This window comes from Pseudonaja textilis, chromosome 6 (assembly GCF_049901715.1).
Source record: "Pseudonaja textilis isolate UNSWEBS1 chromosome 6, rPseTex1.2, whole genome shotgun sequence".
Taxonomy (NCBI): domain Eukaryota; kingdom Metazoa; phylum Chordata; class Lepidosauria; order Squamata; family Elapidae; genus Pseudonaja; species Pseudonaja textilis.
In genome coordinates this window covers 48,600,893-48,621,415 of record NC_141995.1, presented here as the reverse complement: position 1 = coordinate 48,621,415, position 20,523 = coordinate 48,600,893, and the positions used below count along the sequence as shown (strand labels likewise).

At 46.1% G+C, this 20,523-nt stretch overlaps 1 protein-coding gene across 9 annotated transcripts in view; it reads left to right on the top strand.

Moving 5' to 3' along the window:
• LIMCH1 (LIM and calponin homology domains 1) overlaps nucleotides 1-20,523 on the top strand; it is a 192,651-nt gene that overhangs the window by 124,446 nt on the left and 47,682 nt on the right. For 4 of the 9 annotated variants that reach the window (XM_087936747.1, XM_087936746.1, XM_087936749.1 and 1 more), the window contains 4 exons: nucleotides 4,164-4,416; nucleotides 5,236-5,508; nucleotides 11,863-12,147; nucleotides 17,866-18,084. In XM_087936747.1, coding sequence (XP_087792873.1) covers nucleotides 4,164-4,416; nucleotides 5,236-5,508; nucleotides 11,863-12,147; nucleotides 17,866-18,084 — 1,030 coding nt within the window. The remainder of the gene's footprint in view (nucleotides 1-4,163; nucleotides 4,417-5,235; nucleotides 5,509-11,862; nucleotides 12,148-17,865; nucleotides 18,085-20,523) is intronic. The other 5 variants (XM_087936752.1, XM_087936754.1, XM_087936753.1 and 2 more) reach the window with 2 other exon arrangements.

Sequence of the window (20,523 nt, the reverse complement as noted above, 5' to 3'; positions counted from 1 at the left end):
AGGGTGTAGCACAAAAGCAACAAAGTCACAAAGGTAGGTAAAACCCCTTTAATATCTCCAACTTGGCCCCCAATGTCCAGTTATCATTGGCTGAAGAAAAAAACTCTCCTAAGGACAGTTTTTAAAGGGAAGAAATTCAGTCTTATAGATTATAAATAAAAACCAATACAAACCACCCTGCAGTAATTAATGAGACAGGGCAGGATAAGGAATTGCAGACTTCAAAAGATAATAAAACACACACAGTTGGGAGGATGCCAGAAGCCAGATAAGACTTGACAAAGATAATTCACGCTTTGCTTTCAGCAAGGTGCTGTATGCAATTACCCTCTTTATCCTGTTTTCCAGCCGCAGCCAATGAAGGGAATCAGGGCCCTTTTCTCCCCCATAATTCCTGTAACTCATCTTGCTCCCTTCTGCATTCCTCCCTGTGTGCCCTTGGATGAAGAGGAGGTGGCCCTTGGTCTTCCTCTGAATGCCCAGCTGGACTTTTCCCTTCCCCAGTTTCTTCCACAGCCACTGGAGCCACACTCCCACTCCCTGTCAGCTGCTCGACCTCCCCCTTGGAATCAGATTCCAACAGGGGCATGATACATTCACTTAACCAAAGTCTCAACTTCCACAAAAGTAAGATCTATCCTGAAAATAAGTCCTAGCCTGATTTTTTTTAACCATATGCCTAATATAAGCCCTACCCCCAAAATAAGCCTTAGTAAAGATGGCCATCCGACCGGGGGTGGGGGGGGGAGATGGCTAGCACAGGAGGCAGAGAGTACATGGGAACTGATAGAGAGAACCAGCTCAGCGGTAGCAGTGCTCCCGTCAGTCCCCACACTCACCACCTCCTGTATGTGGGGTGAAAAAAGACACCCCCCCCCAAATATAAGACCGGGTCTTATTTTTCGAGAAACACGGCAACAACAGAAATGTTGAGCTCAATTGGGGTCGCAACTTGAGGAGTACTTGTAGTTTGAAATAATCTGCTTGCAGGGCTGCTATTTCCCCACCCCCTCCCAGCTGTGGGCTGTGGGGCGAACAGTTGCTGCACCAGGTCTCAAATTTATGAGACGGGATTTCCTCCATCTGAAGAGTAAGGGAACAGCAGGCTGTCATTTATTTAACAAATTACATGAGATCAAAAGTTAAAGAGAACCAGACTTCTGGCATGTAAACAATCCACCTTGGTGTACCGTGGAAAGGAGTTTGATTTGGTCAGTTGGTTTTGGCCCGTGGATCAAAAAATGGTTAGCAAAAATACTTTCTAATGGAGTGCTGCTAACAAAAGTACTAAGGGTAGGGTTAATAATACTGTAAAAATTGCAATCAAAAATGTTTTCTAATGGGCATAGCTAACAAACGTACTAGAGTAGTTTTCATAGTAATCTAAAGATTATTAGCAAAAATTCTTTTTTTAAAATAATTTTGTTCATAAACATTTTGAATACAGTGTATTGTCAAGGTGTGCCAATTACAAGCAAAAAACTCATAAAGTATATACCACATTAAATATTAACACACATAAAGATAACAATGCTAATAATAACACATAATAATAATATCACCATGTATTTTTAACTAAGATTCTTTTTATATTATCTTATTTGCATTTTTTTTTAGAAATTATAGTGATTATAATTATAAACCCTCTATTTTTGATGGATACATTCATTGTCTTTCTTACTCTAATTTCTACCTCTTCTCTCTAACCATGTGTAAAATCTATTCCATATCAAATAGTATTCTGCATTCTAGTGGGGACTGCTAACAAAAGTACTACGGTAGGTTTAATAATAATCTTAAAATAGTTAGCAAAATGTTTCCTGATGGGAACTGCTAACAAAATTAGAGTAACTATATTGTAATATATCCCTATGCCTTATTTTGTTCGATTTTGCTCACTTTTGCTTTCTTTTAATATTTAACGTTTTGTCTGGACCGTAAGAAAGATTGAGTTGAATAAAGTAGCTATAATTTGAATGTAAACATTGTTAGCAAAAACATTTTTCTAATGGACACGAGTAGCTGCAACATAGTAGAGATATTTTCTTTAAGGGAGGGGTTTTTTTTAAATCTTGCTCTTCGGTGCTCTGAGCGAAGTAGTCGAAAGGTTGTCAAGAAGGAAAGTACTGTAATGTTTATCTTACTTTCCCCAAATAATGCAATGAAAGTGCAGCATTTAAGTCAACGATTGAACATAGAATTATGCACGCTATATATCTCACTGATTTTAAGCCGTTTGTCGCAAGGTTTCATTACAAGAAGGTGCAGTTGTTATCAAAATTTATCCTTATAATATTTATAGTCCAAAGTCTTTACCAAACTTCGGAGTTGCATGAGAATTTTTGTAGCCCAAATTTAATGTTGCATAAAAAAAAAAAAGACATCTCCCAAAAATGTCTGGTGCTTTGGAACCCCCCCAAATATAAGACTGGGTCTTATTTTCAGAGAAACATGGTATATATAGGGCCCTTTCTTTACTCTTTCGTTGTTTGATATTGTTTGGAGAAGAAAGAATTAAACACATTAGATGATTGCTTAAAATATTTATGTCTTCTTAAATAACTTCTGGATTTTTTTGTCTTTTGGGCTCCTCTGAAATAGTTTTCTGGTTCTTAGCTTTTGCTGTAAGGATGAAATCTCCTTTCTCCCAATTTCCAGCATGCTTCTTTTAGATAGACTGTGGTGTTGTGTCGCATAACATTTCTTTGCCAGAAAGGCTTTCAGAATGCAGAAATCCGCTCCTTTCTTTGCCCCATTTCCCTCAAAGGTCTTTTTCCCCCATTTCCAGTGTCCCTTTTCAGCTTCAACTCTGGGTGTTTAATTAGCTACCTAGAAACAAAAAAAAGGGGTGGGTGGGGAGGAAGGTTGGCCCACTTGGCATACAACATTTGCTGTTGGAAGGAGAATCATGGCAAGAGAAATTTGGCTGAATTCCTTTGGTTAAGTCTCTAAGGATAGTAATATATTATTGAATGGTTCCATTCTTTCTTTCTCCACTGAATTATCATTGGTGTATCACAAGTTCTGCATAGTGGAAATTGCATTCTTTGCTTTGTCCACAGAATAAGGCAGTTAATTAAGAGTAGGATGGGATGGGACAGAACAGAACAGAATATTGGAATGAAGAATAGAACAGAACTGCACAGCACAGAATGGAATAGAGTATTGGTATGAAGGTAGAGTAGAGTAGAGTAGAGTACAGTGGAGTGGAGTGGAGTGGAGTGGAATGGAACATTCTTTATTGGACAAATGTGATAGGACCTAGAAAGAATTTGTCTCCAGTGCATAAGCTCTCAGTATACCTACAAACAACAAAGTGATAAACCATATATCATAAATAATAAGATACAATCATAAACCAAAAAAATAGAATAAGGCAGTTAATAATCTAAGAACGGAACAGAACAGAACAGACTATTCTTTATTGGCCAAATGTGATTGGATACACAAGGAGTTTGTCTGCAGTGCAGAAGCTCTCAGTGTCCATACAAACAACAAAGTGATAAGTCATAGATCATAAAAATCATTAGATACAATCATAAATCATAATATATAAACAACAAACTGGGACGTGGTGGCTCAGTGGCTAAGACGCTGAGCTTGTCGATCAGAAAGATCGGCAATTCGGCGGTTCGAATCCCCAGCACCACGTAACGGAGTGAGCTCCCGTTCCTTCTCCCAGCTTCTGCCAACCTAGCAGTTTGAAAAAAAATGCAAGTAGAAAAATGGGGACCCCTTTGGTGGGAAGGTAACAGTGTTCTGTGCACCTTCTGCATTTAGTCATTCAGCCACATGACCACGGAGACGTCTTCGGACAGCTCTGGCTCTTCGGCTTTGTAACAGATATGAGCAACACCCCCCCTAGAGCTGGAAACCATTAGCACGTTTTGTGCGAGGGGAACCTTTACCATTTACCTTATAAACAAACAAGTGATAAATCATAAGATACCAACAGGAGAAGGTAAGTAGGAAAGATGAAAAGGATAACAGCAATGCAGCCTTACTTCATGTCTTAAGTCTGCAAACTGTCCATTTTTAAGACAGGAAAGAGAAGAATGACTCCATTGTGGCCAAATCAATGGAATCTATTTTGATCATGGAGCACATAATTCACTTCCATTTGGAAACTTTGCTTATGGTTATTGTTGTTTTTTTAAAAACAGGAAGAGGAAGCGATTCGGAGAATGACCTTCCACATCGAAAGCTGCCAGATGTGAAGAAGGATGATATGTCGGCCAGGCGGACCTCTTACAGTGAACCCAAATCAGTCGTGCCTTTTAACCAATACCTTCCCAATAAAAATAACCAGACTGCCTATATCCCGGCTCCACTCAGGAAGAAGAAAGCCGAACGGGATGACTTCCGGAAGAGTTGGAGCACAATGTCATCTCCACTAGGAGGAGAGAAACCTTTCAGGTAAGGTCTCCTTGACCAAACTTCAGATGACCAAGTCATGTCATCCAAGGAAATGTCACCAACGGAAGAGAATTATTTGTAGTTCAGGGTTGAACTGTTGAGTTCTTGGTGAAGGCTAGAGAAAACCCTACTCTCTTCGAGTGCTGATGTTGTAGCCTAGCTGGGTAACGAAACATCTGCAAGAAACCAACCAAGTTCAGAGACCACCAAGGACTCCCTAGTCCTCCTCCTCCTCCTCCCCCGCTTCCCTTCCCTTCCCTTTCTCAATGAATTGCGTGCCGGGGGGTGTTGCACATTGGCGGTTGTTGTGACACATATTTTGAGTGACAGGGAGCCACAGCAGAGGGATGAAAGAGCCACATGCTGCTCCAGAGCCGCGGGTTGCTTACCCCGATATAGAGTCTCCTGCTCAAGCAGTGGGGGTTGGACTAGAAGACCTCCGAGGTCCCTTACAACTCTGTTGTTCTACGTTCTAAGGAATCGGACCCGTGCTATGTAATAATCGGGGCTATGACAATTCCCCAACTCGCCACGGCCAACTCACCGCAAGAACGACTCGCCACGGGACGAGAATGACACTAATATCAAAGAGATGGCGGGACAGAAACATGAAAGAAAAGGACGCAAAAGGGGGGACCGAATGAAATGCCAATAGCAAAAATTAACATGATTTGTATTTATTTTAAATAACGGAATAGAATTGTTAAATGGCCACATGGAGGGATTGTTCTCCGGGGAGTTGGCCGTGGCCAGTTGGCCGCAGTGAGTCGCCTCTGACGAGCTCTCCCGTTCCCTAATAATCTATATATAACTCGATAGCAAACAGCATCCTGAAACCATAGAAGAGGAACCCCTGGTGACACTCAATGGGGACCTGGTGAGCAGCAAGATGGCCTCTGCCTCCCCCTCCGTGAAGCCCGTGCGGACAGACGTGGGTCCAAAGAACGCTTGGCCTCAGTTTCCCGCCCGTTCTGGTAACCAAACAGCTGCGCCCCCAAATGAGAAAAAAGGTCCCGAGGAAATCAGGAAGCTGAGAAGGTTGGAACAGGCTGGTATTCAGGTCAGGCCAGCAGCTCACCGCTGTGGCAGCAGGTTAGAGACTTGGCCTGGCATGTGTTTCATTTGTAGCATTTGCTGTGTGTTCCAGACTGGTGCTGTGGCCTAGAGATGGAGCTCTCGCCTCACAATCAAGAGGCTGTGAGTTCGATTCTAGGTAGAAGCAGATATCTCTCTCTTTCCGGGCACGATGAGAATATATTTCTGCCGAAACAAAACTCCGCATTGGTGACAGGAAGAGCATCCAGCCAGTAAATACTCTGCTAGCTCCATTCAGTTGCCCAGGCTCCACCCCTCAAGGGATTACAGGGTCATTAAAAGGAGATGATGATTTGCTGTGTGTTCCAGTTGTTGGTGTTTTTTGTTTTTTTGTTTTTAACGTGTGGTCATATCCCTTTTCATAGCAACCCAAATTAGCCAAATAAACGCCTGCAATTTTTGCTTTTCTAATTTTGGTCACGAGAAGCCTTATAAGAAAACTTCGCCTGCAATGCCTGGATTGGTTGGGAGTGCCGTGATAAGACTAAAATGGTTCGAAACCTTTGGTTGTGCTGGGAGAGACCTTTGCCTGATGCTTGTGCTTGGATTAATCGAGAAACACATTAAGGGATGCTGGCTTCCAAACCAAAAAAGGAAAACGCGGCTGGGAGAGACATATGTAGCTACTTCTCTGTTATGGCATGAAAAGAGCATTCTGTAGTTGACTATAAGAAAGGACTCCATGCCAGTTGTGACTGGAATACTGATTAATAATTATAATTTATAATTGTAATTTATGATTCATAGCTTTTATTATAATTTATAAACTTTAATGCATTTTTTATAATTGACCGATTATGAAGTGTGATCATGGGAGGTTAGGAATGTGGGTGAACTTACGTCCTTTTCCTTTATCATGTTTTATCCTAGCACAGTGGTGGCTAACCTTTTTAGGCTCCTGTGCCAAAAATTGCGCTCTTGTGCCAGTATCCAGAAGACAATGCGCCCGCCCCCTGCACATGTGCCCACGATCCTGCCTGCTTTCCCTTACCTGCACTGCGCATGCACGTACCTCCCAGCGGATTTTCAGCCTGTTTGAGACATTTTTGGCCTCCCAGACGCTTGAGGGAAGCCTCTGCAGCCTTTGGAGGCTGAAAAATGGGCCCGTTTCATCACTTCCGGTATTTCCAGAAATACAGGAAGTGATGAAGTGGGCCTATTTTTCGGCCTCCAAAGGCCGCAGAGGCTTCCCTCGAGTCCCTGGGAGGCTGAAAATCAGCTGGGAGGTGTGCATGTGCACAGTGCAGATAAGTTTGCCTGGGGCTCATATGCCCGCACAAACGGCTCTGCATGCCACCTGTGGCATGGCTGGGTGGGCATGGACATGTGACTGAGTGGGCGTGGCTTTTTTGCAACACCCCCCCCCCCGTGCACTCTGTTTTTGGCGTTTTTGCTCCCAGGAAGCTTCCCTGAGGCCCAGGAAGCTAAAAAATGGAGCGCGGGGGTGTGTGCTCGCAGCACCCCCACCCCCCTGGGCCTCAGGGAAGCCTCCTGGGCAAAGCAGTAAGATAGCGAGGGGGATCCCAGCACAGCTGATCGTTGGAACAGCTGATCGTCGGGAGGAAAAAAATACCTTAGGAAGTGACTGGGCGGGAAAAGAATGCTGTCGATGTTGGGCATGCACGCGATGTTGCGCATGCACAATAAGGACTGACTGGGAGGGGAAGGGTGTGTTGAGAGGGGAGGGGCCAGCCAGGGGCATGATTCGCCGGTTCTCTGAACTGCGCAGAATCGTAATAACCGGTTCTATAGAACCGGTACAAACCAGTAGAATCCCACCCCTGATTATGGAGTCGTTAAAAGAAGATGATTGTGGTGGAAGATCAAGGACTACCTGTAGGTGACTTTGTCTGGGGCCTGGCCAGGAACCTATATTGAGTTGGTCTTTGGTAAGACTTGTAAAGGAGATCACAAGGCAATTATGGGATGGGGTGGGGGAATTGAAGGAAGAGGCTAGTTGGCAGGAGTCAAACTTAACTGAAGGAGATCTTTGTTCAGATTGAGTTGAGAAACTGACCTCGCTTTCCAGGACACAAACAGTGTAAGTGCCAGGCTCAAATTTGCTGGCCAGGAAAAAGCCGTATGGGGGACTGAGAGCAAATTGTTCTCCAGAAGCCACTCAGGATTAACTCAATAGCTGCTACTCTAGCCAGAGTTTTAAACACTCTTAAGGATTCCGAGGCATTCCCCCAAAGATTTGGAAGTTACAGTTAGTCCTCGACTTAATGATGGTTCATTTAGTGACCATTCCAAGTTACAACGGCACTGAACAAAGTGATGTACAGCTGTTTTTTCTCAGTTACAACCTTGGGCTGTATCCCCAGGGCTGCGGGATCAAAATCCATACCAGCTTGGCAACAAGGTTAATGCTTACGACCACTGACCAGAGTCCCAAACCATGTGAAGTCAATGTTTAAGCTAGATTCACTTAACGACCGGCTTACACATTTATCAACTGCAGTTAGGGGTGGGATTCTACCGGTTTGGACCAGTTCTACGGAACCGGTCGTTACGATTCTGCACGGTTCAGAGAACCGCCAAATCATGCCCCCGGCTGCCCCGCCCCTCTCCCCCCACCCCTCCCCTCCCAGTCAGTCCTTATCACGCATGTGCAACATCGGTGACTGCGTTCTTCCCCGCCCAGTCACTCCTTAAGGTATTTCCTTTTCCCCCCTCTTCCGCCGATCAGCTGTTCCGATGATCAGCTGTGCCGGGATTCCCCTTGCTTACTTACTGCTTTGCCCAGGAGGCTTCCCTGAGACCCAGGAAGCCCCCCCCCAAAAATGGGGGGGTTTGCTGCAAAAAAGAAGAAGCCACGCCCTCCCAGTCACATGGCCATGCCCACCTAGCCACGCCCACAGAACCATTTGTCACCAAATTTGAATCCCACCCCTGACTGCGGTGTTTCACTCAACAGCCGTGGCAAGAAATGGGGCAATGCCCACTTTAAAGCAACGTCTCACTTAACAACCGAAATGTCGGGCTCCTTTGTGGTCATTAGTCGAGGACTACCCATATCTCTTGGACTATGGACTTGACGGTTTAAGGGGCTGAATTAGGACCATAGGCACAGAAATTACAACACCCCTTCCGCCATAAAAAGTCGCATACAAAAGGCTTGACACACTAGGTTAGTGTTGAACTTGAGTTGAGCTCTTATTACTTCTTCATCCTGTTTAGTTTGGCGGGATTTGAATTCTATGCATGGGCTAGGAAGACGGATCTGTCTACTTCCATGAGTACCACTATTATTAGTACCGGTATCAGAACCACGTTATACAGCCTCAGTTAAGGCCACTGAATCCCGCATCCAGTTTTGGTCACCGTATTACAAAAAAGATGTTGAACAAAAGTGCAGAAAAGAGCAACCAAGATAATTAAAGGCCTGGAGACTAAAACATACGAAGAACGGTTGCAGGATTTGGGTTGGGCTAGTCTAATGAAAAGAAGGACTGCGGGGGAGGGGACGACGACATTATAGCAGTGTTCCAGTATTTGAGGGGAAGCCACAAAGAAGGGGGGTTGGTTGTCAACTTATTTTCCAAAGCACCAGAAGGCAGGACAAGGAACAATGGATGGAAACTAACCAAGGAGAGAAGCAACCTGGAAATTAGGAGAAACTTCCCAGCAGTGAGGGCAATTAACCAGTGGAACAGCTGGCCACCAGAAGTTGTGGGCGTTCCATCACTGGAAGCTTTTAAGAAGAGACTAGACAGCCACTTGCCTGGAATGGTATAGGGCAGTGGTGGCTAACCTTTTGGGGCTCCTGTGCCAAAAATTGTGCATACTGATAGTGGAAATTTTGAGTAGTTCGGAGATCCGGCCAATACTACCGCTGACTGGCCCCGCCTCCCTCTATTCTCTGCCTCCTGAGTCCCTGCTGATTGGCTGGGTCTTCTTTTGTTGCTCTGCACAAGAGAACGGAGCTGGAAAGCAGGTTAATGGGGTGGGGAGGGAATGGGGATTTGGCAGTATCCTTCCCCTACCACACCCACCAAGCCATGCCCACCAAGCCAAGCCAAGCCCACCAAGCCACACCCTCAGAACCGGTAGTAAAAAATTTTGAATCCCATCACTGATCTAAACACAATTTTCAGGCACCGAGTGCCTTGCAGTAAAGAGGGAATCTGCCTTGTCACATAACGTGTGTGCATTTGCGCTCACAGCTGCTCAGTCCAGACTTCATTTAGCTCCAGTGGAGATCATTCTCCGCCTACTTTGTTCCAACTACTAACTAGAGCAAAATCTGGCCACAGGAACCCTTTACTTAAATGAGCAAGGCCACTGAGCTGCCAAAGACTGCAAATTTCAAGTAAAATTACTCCCCCCCCCCCGCCCCTAGAAACGGAGTCCTAATTTTGCCTGACTGTTTGACTTGAATGCTACATTCCTAGGCCACAGTGATCCAGAAATTATGGAAGCTTGGAAAAAAAAAACTTTAAAAAACTTGAGGATATCCCTGGAATTAGCTACTTGGATTATTCTGAGCATTTGAGGCTGAAGAGGTGTAGGGACTGTTTTGCGGCGTGTCCCACAACAAAAGTTTGGAAACGAAAGCTGAACAAGTGTTGAAAAGGTTCCCGTGCACATCTGGAAGTCATAAGTTCTGGCGGATGTGTGAGTTAGCATAATAAATGCAAAAATAAACAGGGGGGGACTTTTTTGCAATGGCGTAGGCTAAGCTCACGTGAGATTTTTATTGCGCTGTATTAACAACCCTTTCCCTGTGTGTGGAATGTCATGGAATTTGCACATTCAAGGGCTTCAGCGACAACCTTAGCTCTGAACTCCTTCACTCCCTGTCGGTCTCTCTCATTCTATCTATCTATCTATCTATCTATCTATCTATCTATCTATCTATCTATCTATCTATCTATCTATCTATCTATCTATCTATCTATCTATCTATCTATCTATCTATCTATCTATTTATCTAAAAGCAAAATACCACACAGGCATCATCACAAAATCTTTAGAACCATAAAGCCTACACACTTGAAATTTGACACATGTGTTCCTCTTGGCTTCTAGGTGCTCGCTAACAGAGGATTTTTCAAAAGGACCTTCAGAGCAACTTTCTCACACACTGACAGGATGCTAGTCAGATTAATACTGATGGATGCTGGTAGGCAGAGGGAAAAAAAAAATTCTCCTTATTTTCCTCCCCAAAAACTAAGCCCAACCACATAGTTTTGTAGCAAAGTGTGAGTATCAAGCTAGTTTTAAGATAATTGTCAACTCGCAAAGCATCCCTGTGGTGAAGTCATCCAGTGGTGTAGAACGCCGTGGTGGTACATTTCCATTTTAGATCCTTGGCTCTTTGTTCTTGGACACGAGAGGCAAAGAAATTTTACACTCGAGCCCGATGGACATTAGGAATATCTGAGTTGGTGTTTGGAGACTCTTGTTGTTGGAATTATTGCTTAGTAACTTTATCTGGTGTTCTTGGCAGCCTTGCCAAACCTTGTCTATCTTATCTTACCCGAGCTAATTGGTTTGAAGCAGGCTTTTACCCGTGAAGGAATGGGATTTGAAAAGAAACATTAAAAGGTTATGCTGTTACCTTTGTCTCGTGTTTGCTTCCTTGGAACCAGGTTTGGGTCAGAACAGCAGGTTGGTTCCCACTGTAGGGGTTGTCCCGGGTGGGGTTTCATTCCTGTACTCCCTGTCTTTAGGAAGTCCGTCCTGGGTTTGGCAATCCTTGGGAAGGAGAGGATGCGGTGTATTTTTAAGATATTGCACGTGGCAGATGAGCGTATTAGAAAATGCCAACTAATTGGGTGACAGAAGACAAGAATATTGTATTACAGGTAGTCCTTGGCTTATAACCATTCATTTAGTGATCGGAAGTTACAATGCCACTGAAGAAAGTGACATAAGTCGTAATGGGGGCCGGAGAACAAAACTCACCGATTCAATTTCTCACTTAGCAGCAGAAATGTTGGGGCACCATGGTGGCTGTAAGTTGAGGATGACCCATATCTGAGAATAGTGACAGTTTTTACAAATATAGAAGAGACGCCACCCCTTAATGTGTCTGAGCTTGGTCCGCTTGTAAAGCTATAAAACTTTAGCGCCGCTACATGTCTTACGCATGGATTTTCAGGTTTTGCAGCATGGAGATACATTAACCTATAATGCTCGTCATCCCCAGCCACAGTCCCAAAAGTTGGATGCCTGGGGATTATGGGGATTGTAGTGGACTACGATGAGAAGAGTGACAGGTGAGATTTTTTTTTCCCCACTAAAAAGCATGCGCGCTGCATTATCCTTGTCTTCCTTAACGGAAAGCGGTGGGATTCTTGGGCTGTTTCACATCTGGGTTTCTCGTTTCACTTCACGGCATCCCAGTCTGAAGCCCTTGGGCCAAGGGGGTGAGCTCACTCCGGACATCGTCCTCCGCAAAGAAAACCCTTTTCTGTGGTCCTTTCCGCAAAACGATGCGGGCTCTGAAGAGGATGAAGACGGTAGAATTCCCGACCTAGAGAGAGACGATTTTGCCCTACGGAGAGCGAGGCTCAACCGCCGTGAAGCTGCCTTGCCCTTTACTCACTTCCTCCTTCCTCCTTCCACCAAGAAAGATTGGAATCGAAGGGAAGAAAAAAAGACACAGACAAAAAACCGGGAGTGTCCCAGGTGGGCGCACGTATTTGTTTGTGGCAGGAGTGGAGTTTGAAAATAGGAGGAGGTCAAACACCATAGAGGTCCCTGTACTTCTCGTGGGGTTCTCACAGCCGAAATTGGACATGGATATAAACTCGGCCATGTTACATCAATGCAGGCAGGGATGGGCCGCTATCCGTTCACCCCAGTTTGGGAGAACCGGATGTTGATTTTACATCCGGTTCGCTGAACCGGTAGCTGCAGTGACTAGTTGGCCCCGCCCACCTCACCCCGCCCCTCCCAGGACTCTCCATGCAGCCCATTTTGATTTCCAGGGAAGTCCAGGGCCCGCATGGAGGCTCGGGGAGAGCAAAAACAGACTCCCAGAGGCTCCGGAGGGTTGGAGAGCCTGGGGAGTGGGGAAACAGGCCTCCCGGAGTCTCAAGAAAAGCGTCCGGAGCCCAGAGAGGGTGAAAACTGCCCCCCCCAATGTGGTGCAGAAGGCCGACTAGGCCACTCCCACTATGGCCTCTCCCACCCAGCAACTGGGCAGAGAACCGGTTGCTAAATTTTTTGAAGCCCACCCCTAAATACAGGCAGTCCTCAACTTATAACAGTTCATTTAGTGACTGGTCAAAATCAGTGTTATGGAGAAAAAAAACGACCGTTTTTCTCCCTTGCCACTGTTGCGGCCTCCCTAGTCACGTGATCAAAATTTGAATCCTTGGCAACTGATCCATACTTACAACAGTTGCGGTGTCCCAGGGTCCTGGGATTCCCCATGGGTGACCTTCTGACAAGCAAAGTCAAGGGGGAAGCAGACTTGCTTAATGACCAGGTCGCTAACTTAACCACTGCAGTGATTCACTTAATGACCGTGGCAAGAAAGGTGGTAAAAGGTGGAAAGGTGGCAAGAAACGGGGCAAAATGCACTGAACGGCTGTCTCAGCAGCAAAAAAAGGGTTGGGCTGAATCGTGGTCATGAGGATTACCTGCATAATGGTCTCGATGCGCTGAGCTAGACTAGGTGCCCAGATTTGGAGGAGTCGGAAAGGAATCCTCGACGTACAGCGATTCTTGAGCCCTAGATTTTTGTTGGTTGTTAGCTGAGCTTTGCTCCATTTTACAACCTTTCTTGCCACAGTTGCTAAGTGAATGTGTCCAGGGCATGGCACAAAGGCAATCCAGCCAGAGAATAAGTAGTATTAGTTCCAACTTTGTCCCCAATGACCCGGTTACTTTCCGGTCTGGAGAAAAACTCTCCCAGGAACCTGCAACAGCCTTTGGCTGCAGATATTCCAATCCAAAACGGAAAACTTTAAACTATAAATCCAACAAGGCAAAATAAGGATATTAAATCTGGCAGAGCAAGAAACATGGCAGTAAATCAAACCAGTTGGGAGGATGCCAGGATAACCATAGCCAACTCAAGATAAACTCAACGTTTGTTCCCAACAAATGTCTATCCCAACTGCCTCTCCTTTCACCTCCCTCCCCAGGTATGCCTTGTGATGGGAATCAGGGCCCTTTCCTCCCCTGTAAGCCATGCAATCCACATTGCTCTCTTTTGCATTCTCCCCTGCGTGCCCTAGGATGAGAAGGGGTTGGGCCTGGGTCTTCCTCTGAACCCCCCTCCCTTGTTCTACCTCTTCCCTGCTCTGCCCAGCCAGACTTTGCCCTTCCCCAGTTTTTTCCACAGCCAGTGGACCCACACTCCTGCTCCCTGTCAGCTGTTCGTCTTCCTCCTCGGATTCAGACTCCGACAGGGGGCATGACAAAATGGCTGCAGCTGTTAAGCTGGTATCCCAGTTGTAAAGTAAATCTGGCTTCCCCTTTGACTTTGCTTTCAAGCAGGTGGCAAAAACTGGGGGGGGGGTGTCATATGACCCCAGGACACTGCAACTGTTGTAAGTACATGCCAGTTGCCAAGCAACCGAATTGTGAACACGAGGGATGCTTCCAACGGTCATTAAGTATGAAAAATAGTCATAAGTCACTTTTTTTCAGTGCCATGTAACTTTGAGCGGTCACCCTACTTATATATGGTTGTAAGTTGAGGACTACTTGTCCTATATTTTACTCTTCATTCCGGCCCTTTTACAAAGTACACAGGAACCGAACTACAATGTGGTGTCAGCAAAGTAATTTTGGTGTCAGCTCTACGAAATATAGATGTGAAAACGGAGTTAGAGTCTCACCAGAAACAACTGCTTTCTGGACAGAAAGCAATAATCCTACCTTTGTCTCTTTTTTTAAGTGCTTTTTCATCCCGTTATTATTTTTATAAGCGATTCAAAGCAGCAAATGTCCATATGATAGATTCCCTTCTATATAAAATCAGATTTTTTTTTGCAAATTATACTCTTAGGGCCTGTTAAAAGTAAAATGGCTTCCCCCCACCCCCAAAAGATTCAAGTCTTTTGGCAATCTCGCATCAGATTTTTAAAATTTTGTATAATTGAATTGATCTGACTCCTCCCACCTCAAAAAACCCCTGTTTTGATCATGTCCAATCAGTTCAACACTCCCAAATGAAAAAAGCAAAGGAAATGGCAAAAAAATGGCCATTTTCTTTCTCTCTCTCTTCTTTCTTTCTTTCTTTCTTTCTTTCTTTCTTTCTTTCTTTCTTTCTTTCTTTCTTTCTTTCTCTCTCTCTCTCTCTCTCTCTCTCTCTCTGTCTCTCTGTCCCTCCTTCCTTCTCTCCCTCTCCTCTCTCCCCTCCCTCCTTCTCTCCCTCTCCCCCTTCCTCCCTCTCTCCCTTTCTCTCTTTCTCTCCTTTCCTCTCCCTCTCTCTCCCCCTCCCTCTCCCCCTCTCCCTCCTTCTTTCCCTCTCTCTCTCCCTCCCACTCTCCCCCCCTCTTTTTTTTTGAAAAATTAGTGCATTTCCCCCTCCAAAAACCAAAGGTATAATTTATAGTAAAAGTGTCAAATCGTAGCCTTTCTAGAGGTCACAAATATAATACTTTCTGTTTGTTTGTTCTTTGCGCCTAAAGGATATGCCTGTCCTTTTGCCAAATGACGGGAGAATCGGCTCTCCCAGTGAGTTTCAGGGGAAAAAAACCTCTCCCAAGATCTGTCTGTTTCAGCAGCGTTTAAGGCAGATTTTTTTAAAAAATGTCTCACTTTGGGGACATAGTCTCTGTGTCAACATTTTCTAGTCTGCCTCTACAAAATGAGTCACATCTTGGAAAGGTCTCTGAAGAACCTACATATCAGGAGCATTAGAGATGCCAGTCTTGGCCCTGGTGGGATTCTTAGCGCCAGTCAAAAGCTCCCACCAGCTGCTATATTTGGAAACAAAACTCTGAATTCACGAGACTGTGGGAAAGTAGGCTTCAAATTTGTTGAAATCGTTGTAAACTGAGTGGGGAAAAGGCATCAGTAGAGTTTGACCCTGCAGAGTTTCAAGCTGTAGAGAGCCGATTGTCAGCATTCCAAGTAACAACCTCCCAATGAAAAGACTCCAAGACTGTCATCTTCTCTCGAGAACCATTTTTCTTAGAGGTGTCATCTTGGCACATCTGAGGAAAACCCCAAATCTGAGATTTCTGGGTTTTCCTTGGCCCAAAGAGAGTCCAAAATGCAAACCCTGCACCCAATAGTTCATCACGTGGTCCAATCGTTACTTCATTCCAACTGGAGATTGTCCCCAGGCACTCCCCTTCCAGGTGCAGGGTAACCTGTCCTTGACTCTCTGAGAAAGGAATGTTGTTGTGGCTAATTTCCCACCGCTCCTTGAAGTCCCCCCTCCCAAATTCCCAGGCACGAAATGTGGCAGCCCCCAAGCCCCAAAGAAAAAGGACTTCCAAGCTGACCCAGATCTGACCTTAAAGTTGGCCATTCTAGGTCAGGTGTTCCCAACCAGTGGTGGTATTCTACTGTTTTGGCCCGGTTCTGCCGAGCCAGTAGCAGTGGTGAGCAGTGGAGACCAAATTGGTTCTCTCCGCCGTTCTGCTGTTGGGCCCACCTGGCTGCCTGGGCTCCCATACTCACCTTTATCCCCTGCTTTTGAAGCACAGCTGTTTTGCACGGCACAGCAGTGTGCTGCGCAGCAGCTGCTGAAGCAACCTGGGGAGTGCAGGCTTGTGGGAGGTGAGTTGAAACACCTCTGTGCCTACGGAAATGCCTCTGCACCTCGGCAAAGTGCGTGTTTGGCACGCACACGTGTGCAAAGTGTGTGCACGCACGCAAAGCGTACCCACTAAGTCCCACCCACTGAACCAGAGGTAAAACTTTTTGAATCCCACCACTGTTCCCAACTTTCCGTTGGTGGCCTGGCATTGATTCACAGCAGGCCAGCAACTGGTCCACGCAAACAAGCGAAGCCCCATCTGTGGGATGCAGGCAACACGTGCAACCGTGCCCCCCCCTCCGGTCCCCCTCTCTCCATGGAACCAGTCCCTTGCTCCCAAAAGGTTGGGGGCCATTGTTCTAGGATCTTAAGGTGACTCAACTGTACCCAGTGGTGGTATTCAGCCGGTTCGCACCGGATCGGGCGAACCGGTAGCAAGAATTTGGCGTGGGTCACGGAACCGGTAGTACGTTCTGGCTGGCCACACCCCCTACCCGGTCACCCTGACACCCGATGCTCGCTCACCCCACCCACCTGCCTGACATTCACGTAAGGTATTTCTTTTTTTCACCTCCCGATAATCAGCTGTAGATAAGATCAGCTGTGCCGGGATTCCCTTTGCTCAGGCCCGGGAAGGCAAAAAATGGAGGGAGGAGCTCAGGCCCCCCCCTCCAATTTTTGCCTTCCAGAGTCCCAGAGGAGCTTTAGGGGAGCAAAAACGCCCCCCCCCAGCTCCTCTGGGGCTAAGAAGCTCCCAAAACGGAGCTTGGAGGGGTGCTGCATGCTCCTCCCATGCTCTATTCCTTTTCTTTCAGAGCCCCAGAGGAGCCTTAGGGGAGCAAAAATGCCCCCCGCCCCCGATGCTCCTCTGTGGCTAAAAAGCTCCCAAAATGGGTGGAGGCTGCAAAATAAGAGCCACACCCATGCAGTGACATGGCCGCACCCAACAAGCCACGCCTACAGAACCGGTAGTAAAAGTTTTTGAATCCCACCACTGACTGTACCCGCTCTACTTTCACATTTTCAGATTACATCTTTGCCTTTTCTGAATGAAAGGGGTTGTCAAAGATGCTGGATTAGGGTTAGGGGATGCTGGCCATGAAGAGTTTGCAACCGGGCCGCGGAAATGGCCGGCCAGTGTGCCCACGTGCACATCTTCCCCAGAGGTGGTATTCAGCCGATTTGGACTGGTTCTGGCATACCGATAACGAAAATTTTGATCAATTTGGAGAACCGGCAAATACCACCTCTGGCAACCCACCACTGATCTTCATTTGCCCAAGCAGCGGGTGTGTTTGCACACGCTTCATTTGTGTGAGAACGGCAGGGGTGCGAGAGGAGCTGTGTGCATGCTTGCCTGCCACACATGCAGAACCAGCCCCCTCCTTTGTCCATCCACAAAGCCGGAAATGTTGGGGAACTCCTTGCGAAAACCTCCTAGTAAAATAAGAAGGGATAATCGTAGTAAGGATAACTGTGTTTTTTTTTTTAAAAAAAAATGGCGGATACTACTCAAGTGGTAAACTGCTGGAGATGCTGTGTCTGTGCTCCTCCTAATTTACGCAGTGCTGCAGGTTGTGTAAGGTTGGGACGTCACTGATGGCGTGTGATTTTGTGTCCTTGTCTTCTTGTCCTACGAAATCCTTCTTCGCTGATTTTTGGAATGAATATTACATTAGTGGGGAAAAGATACCCATGACTTCAGCCAAGCCAGAAGACCAACCATCCTTGCGGGAAGAAGGCAAAGCAAAAATTCCTGAGACACGGAAGCATGGCCTGGCTAAGAAACCAACTCAGGCTAGTCCTTCCCAAGCAGACTTCCTGAGTTGTGTGAAAGCATCTATCACCCCAAAAGATAAAGAGATCTGGGAGCGGCTGAAAGTTTCTGGGGAAACGAGGTACGTTGACATAGAGGAAGATAATGTCACATTTCTCACGCTGTATCCGGAATCTTTTACTTACTAAATGCAGAGAGTCCTCGCTGTATGGCCACAATTGAGCCTGAAATTACTGTCGTTAGGCGAGCCATTTGTTAAGTGGATTTTGCCCCGTTTTACGCGCTTTCTTGCCTCCGTTGTTAAGTGAATCACTGCAGTTGACAAGTTAGTAAGCCAGTTGTTTAAGTGAATCGGGCTGCCCCGTTGACTTTTTGCTTTGTCAAAAGGTGATCACGAGATCCTGGGACACAGCAATGGTTGTAAATTGTGAGTCGGTTCCCCATTGTCCGAATTTTGATCATGTGACCAGGAGGAAGCTGGAAATGTTGCAACTGTGAAAAAAATGGTCAAGACACTCTTTTCAGTGCCATCATAACTTTGAATGGTCACTAATTGTTGTAAGTTGAGGACTATCTGTAATGAGATACCTTTTTCTCTCAAAGTGAATCTTTGTAGCCCAGGGTGGAACTGTGGAATCCTTGGTGCTCTCTGAGCTTGGTTGTTTACTTGCAGACATTTCAGGACCAAACTAAGTAACATCACGCTAAATGGGAGTGGACTTTGGTGCTGGTATCTAATGCAGCATCTAACCCTGATGATATTATCTAGTTGGGTCATGAAACGTCTGCAAGAAAACAACCAAGCTCAGAGAGTACCAAGGATTCCACACTTCTCCTCCTCCACTCCACAAACCCCACTTCCTACTACTGTATTTCCCCGAAAATAAGACCCTGTCTTATATTATTTTTGCCATCAAAAAAGGCACCAGGTCTTATTTTCAGGGGACGTCATCTACTGACTAACCTCACTTGCCTTTGTTGTCCCCCGGCCTCCTTTTGGCTGTCAGAGGCCTTCCAGAACTTCTTCTGTGGCTGGCAAGGCTTTCATGAAGGCCTCTGCAGCCAAGAAACAAGTTCTGGATCGATCCAGAGCTTTGTTATCAGCTCAGGAAAGCCTTGCCAGCCTTGCTGGCTGCAGAAGAAATGGGCTGGCAAGGCAGATGTCGAGGTGTGTGAAGCCTGCCTACAACTGTCCAAAGGTAAGTAGTCGGGCAGTTCCACCACCCTCATCCCCACCCTAGCTTAATTTTTACCTGTCCACTCTGGAGTGGGTGGGATCTTAATTAGGGCTTATTTTGGGGATAGGACTTATATTGGGCGCATGTGTAAAAATCAAGCTAGGACTTACCTTCAGGGTAGGTCATATTTTCAGGGAAACAGGGTAGCGCTGATGATGTTACTAGTTTGGTTATGAAATGTCTGCAAAAAACTTAACTAAGTTCAGATAGCACCAGGGCCCCCACAATGCTCTATTAAGGCTCTGCAATGCAAGGATTTTCCGTGTGTCCCATCAGCATCCGTTCTTCCTTCAGAGCATTCCAAAATGCAAGAAAAAGGTCTGTTTTGCCAATATCCGGGTCTACAGGAAGTCCTCAACTTACAACAGTTCCTTTCATGACCACTCAAAGTTATGGCGGCACTGAAAAATAGTGACTTTACGCTTGTTTTTCCACCCTTAACGCCCGTTGCAACTTCCCCCATGGTCACCTGATCAAAATTCAGACGCTTGGCAACTGGCTCACATTGACCACGACTGCAGGGTCACGGGATTCCCCTTAGGTGACCTTCGGACCCCACCCCCAAGTCAACGGGGGACTTGGATTCCCTTAACAACTGTGTTGCTCATTGAACAACCGCAGTGATTTGCGGAACAAGAGCAACAAGGGAGGTGATCAAATGGAAGCTAGAGTTGCTTAACAAATGTCTTGCGGATTTGGGGCTCAATACATCGAAGACTCATTTTCATGCAATTTCTCTCCCCCCTGCCCCCCATGTGGCTAAATGTAGTAGAGGTGTAGCTCTCACCTCAAAATCAGGAGCTGTGAGTTCGATCGTAGGCGGTGGCAGATATGGGAACAATCTCTGCGCACAATGAGAATATATCTGCTGAACAAAACTCTGCATTGGCAACAGGAAAGGCATCCGGCCAGTAAACGTTAACGCCATTCAGCTCCATTCTGCTAGCTCCATTCAGTTGCCCAGTCTCCACCCCGCAAAGGATTATGGGGTTGTTAAAAGAGGATGATGAGGATCATGATGATGATGTGGCTAAAGATAGCATCATGGTCCATCTTTGAGGCCGTTCCCATCCTTTTCCGATCACATCTGTGCAGGAACCAGGGAAGTCCCTGAATTGTTAAGATTGTAGCCCTGAATAAAAAGCATTGCGCTTTCTTCCGATGTCTGGACCTCCAACTTCCCACATCTTGGCATTCCCCTGTTCAGGAAGCAGCTGTAACAACAGGCCTCTTTCTGTCCAGTCTTGCATGGCAAGATATCAGAAGGAACTCTGGCTAGACGATAAGTGTTTTACTATCAAGTGTAGCAGAAGGTCTGTGGA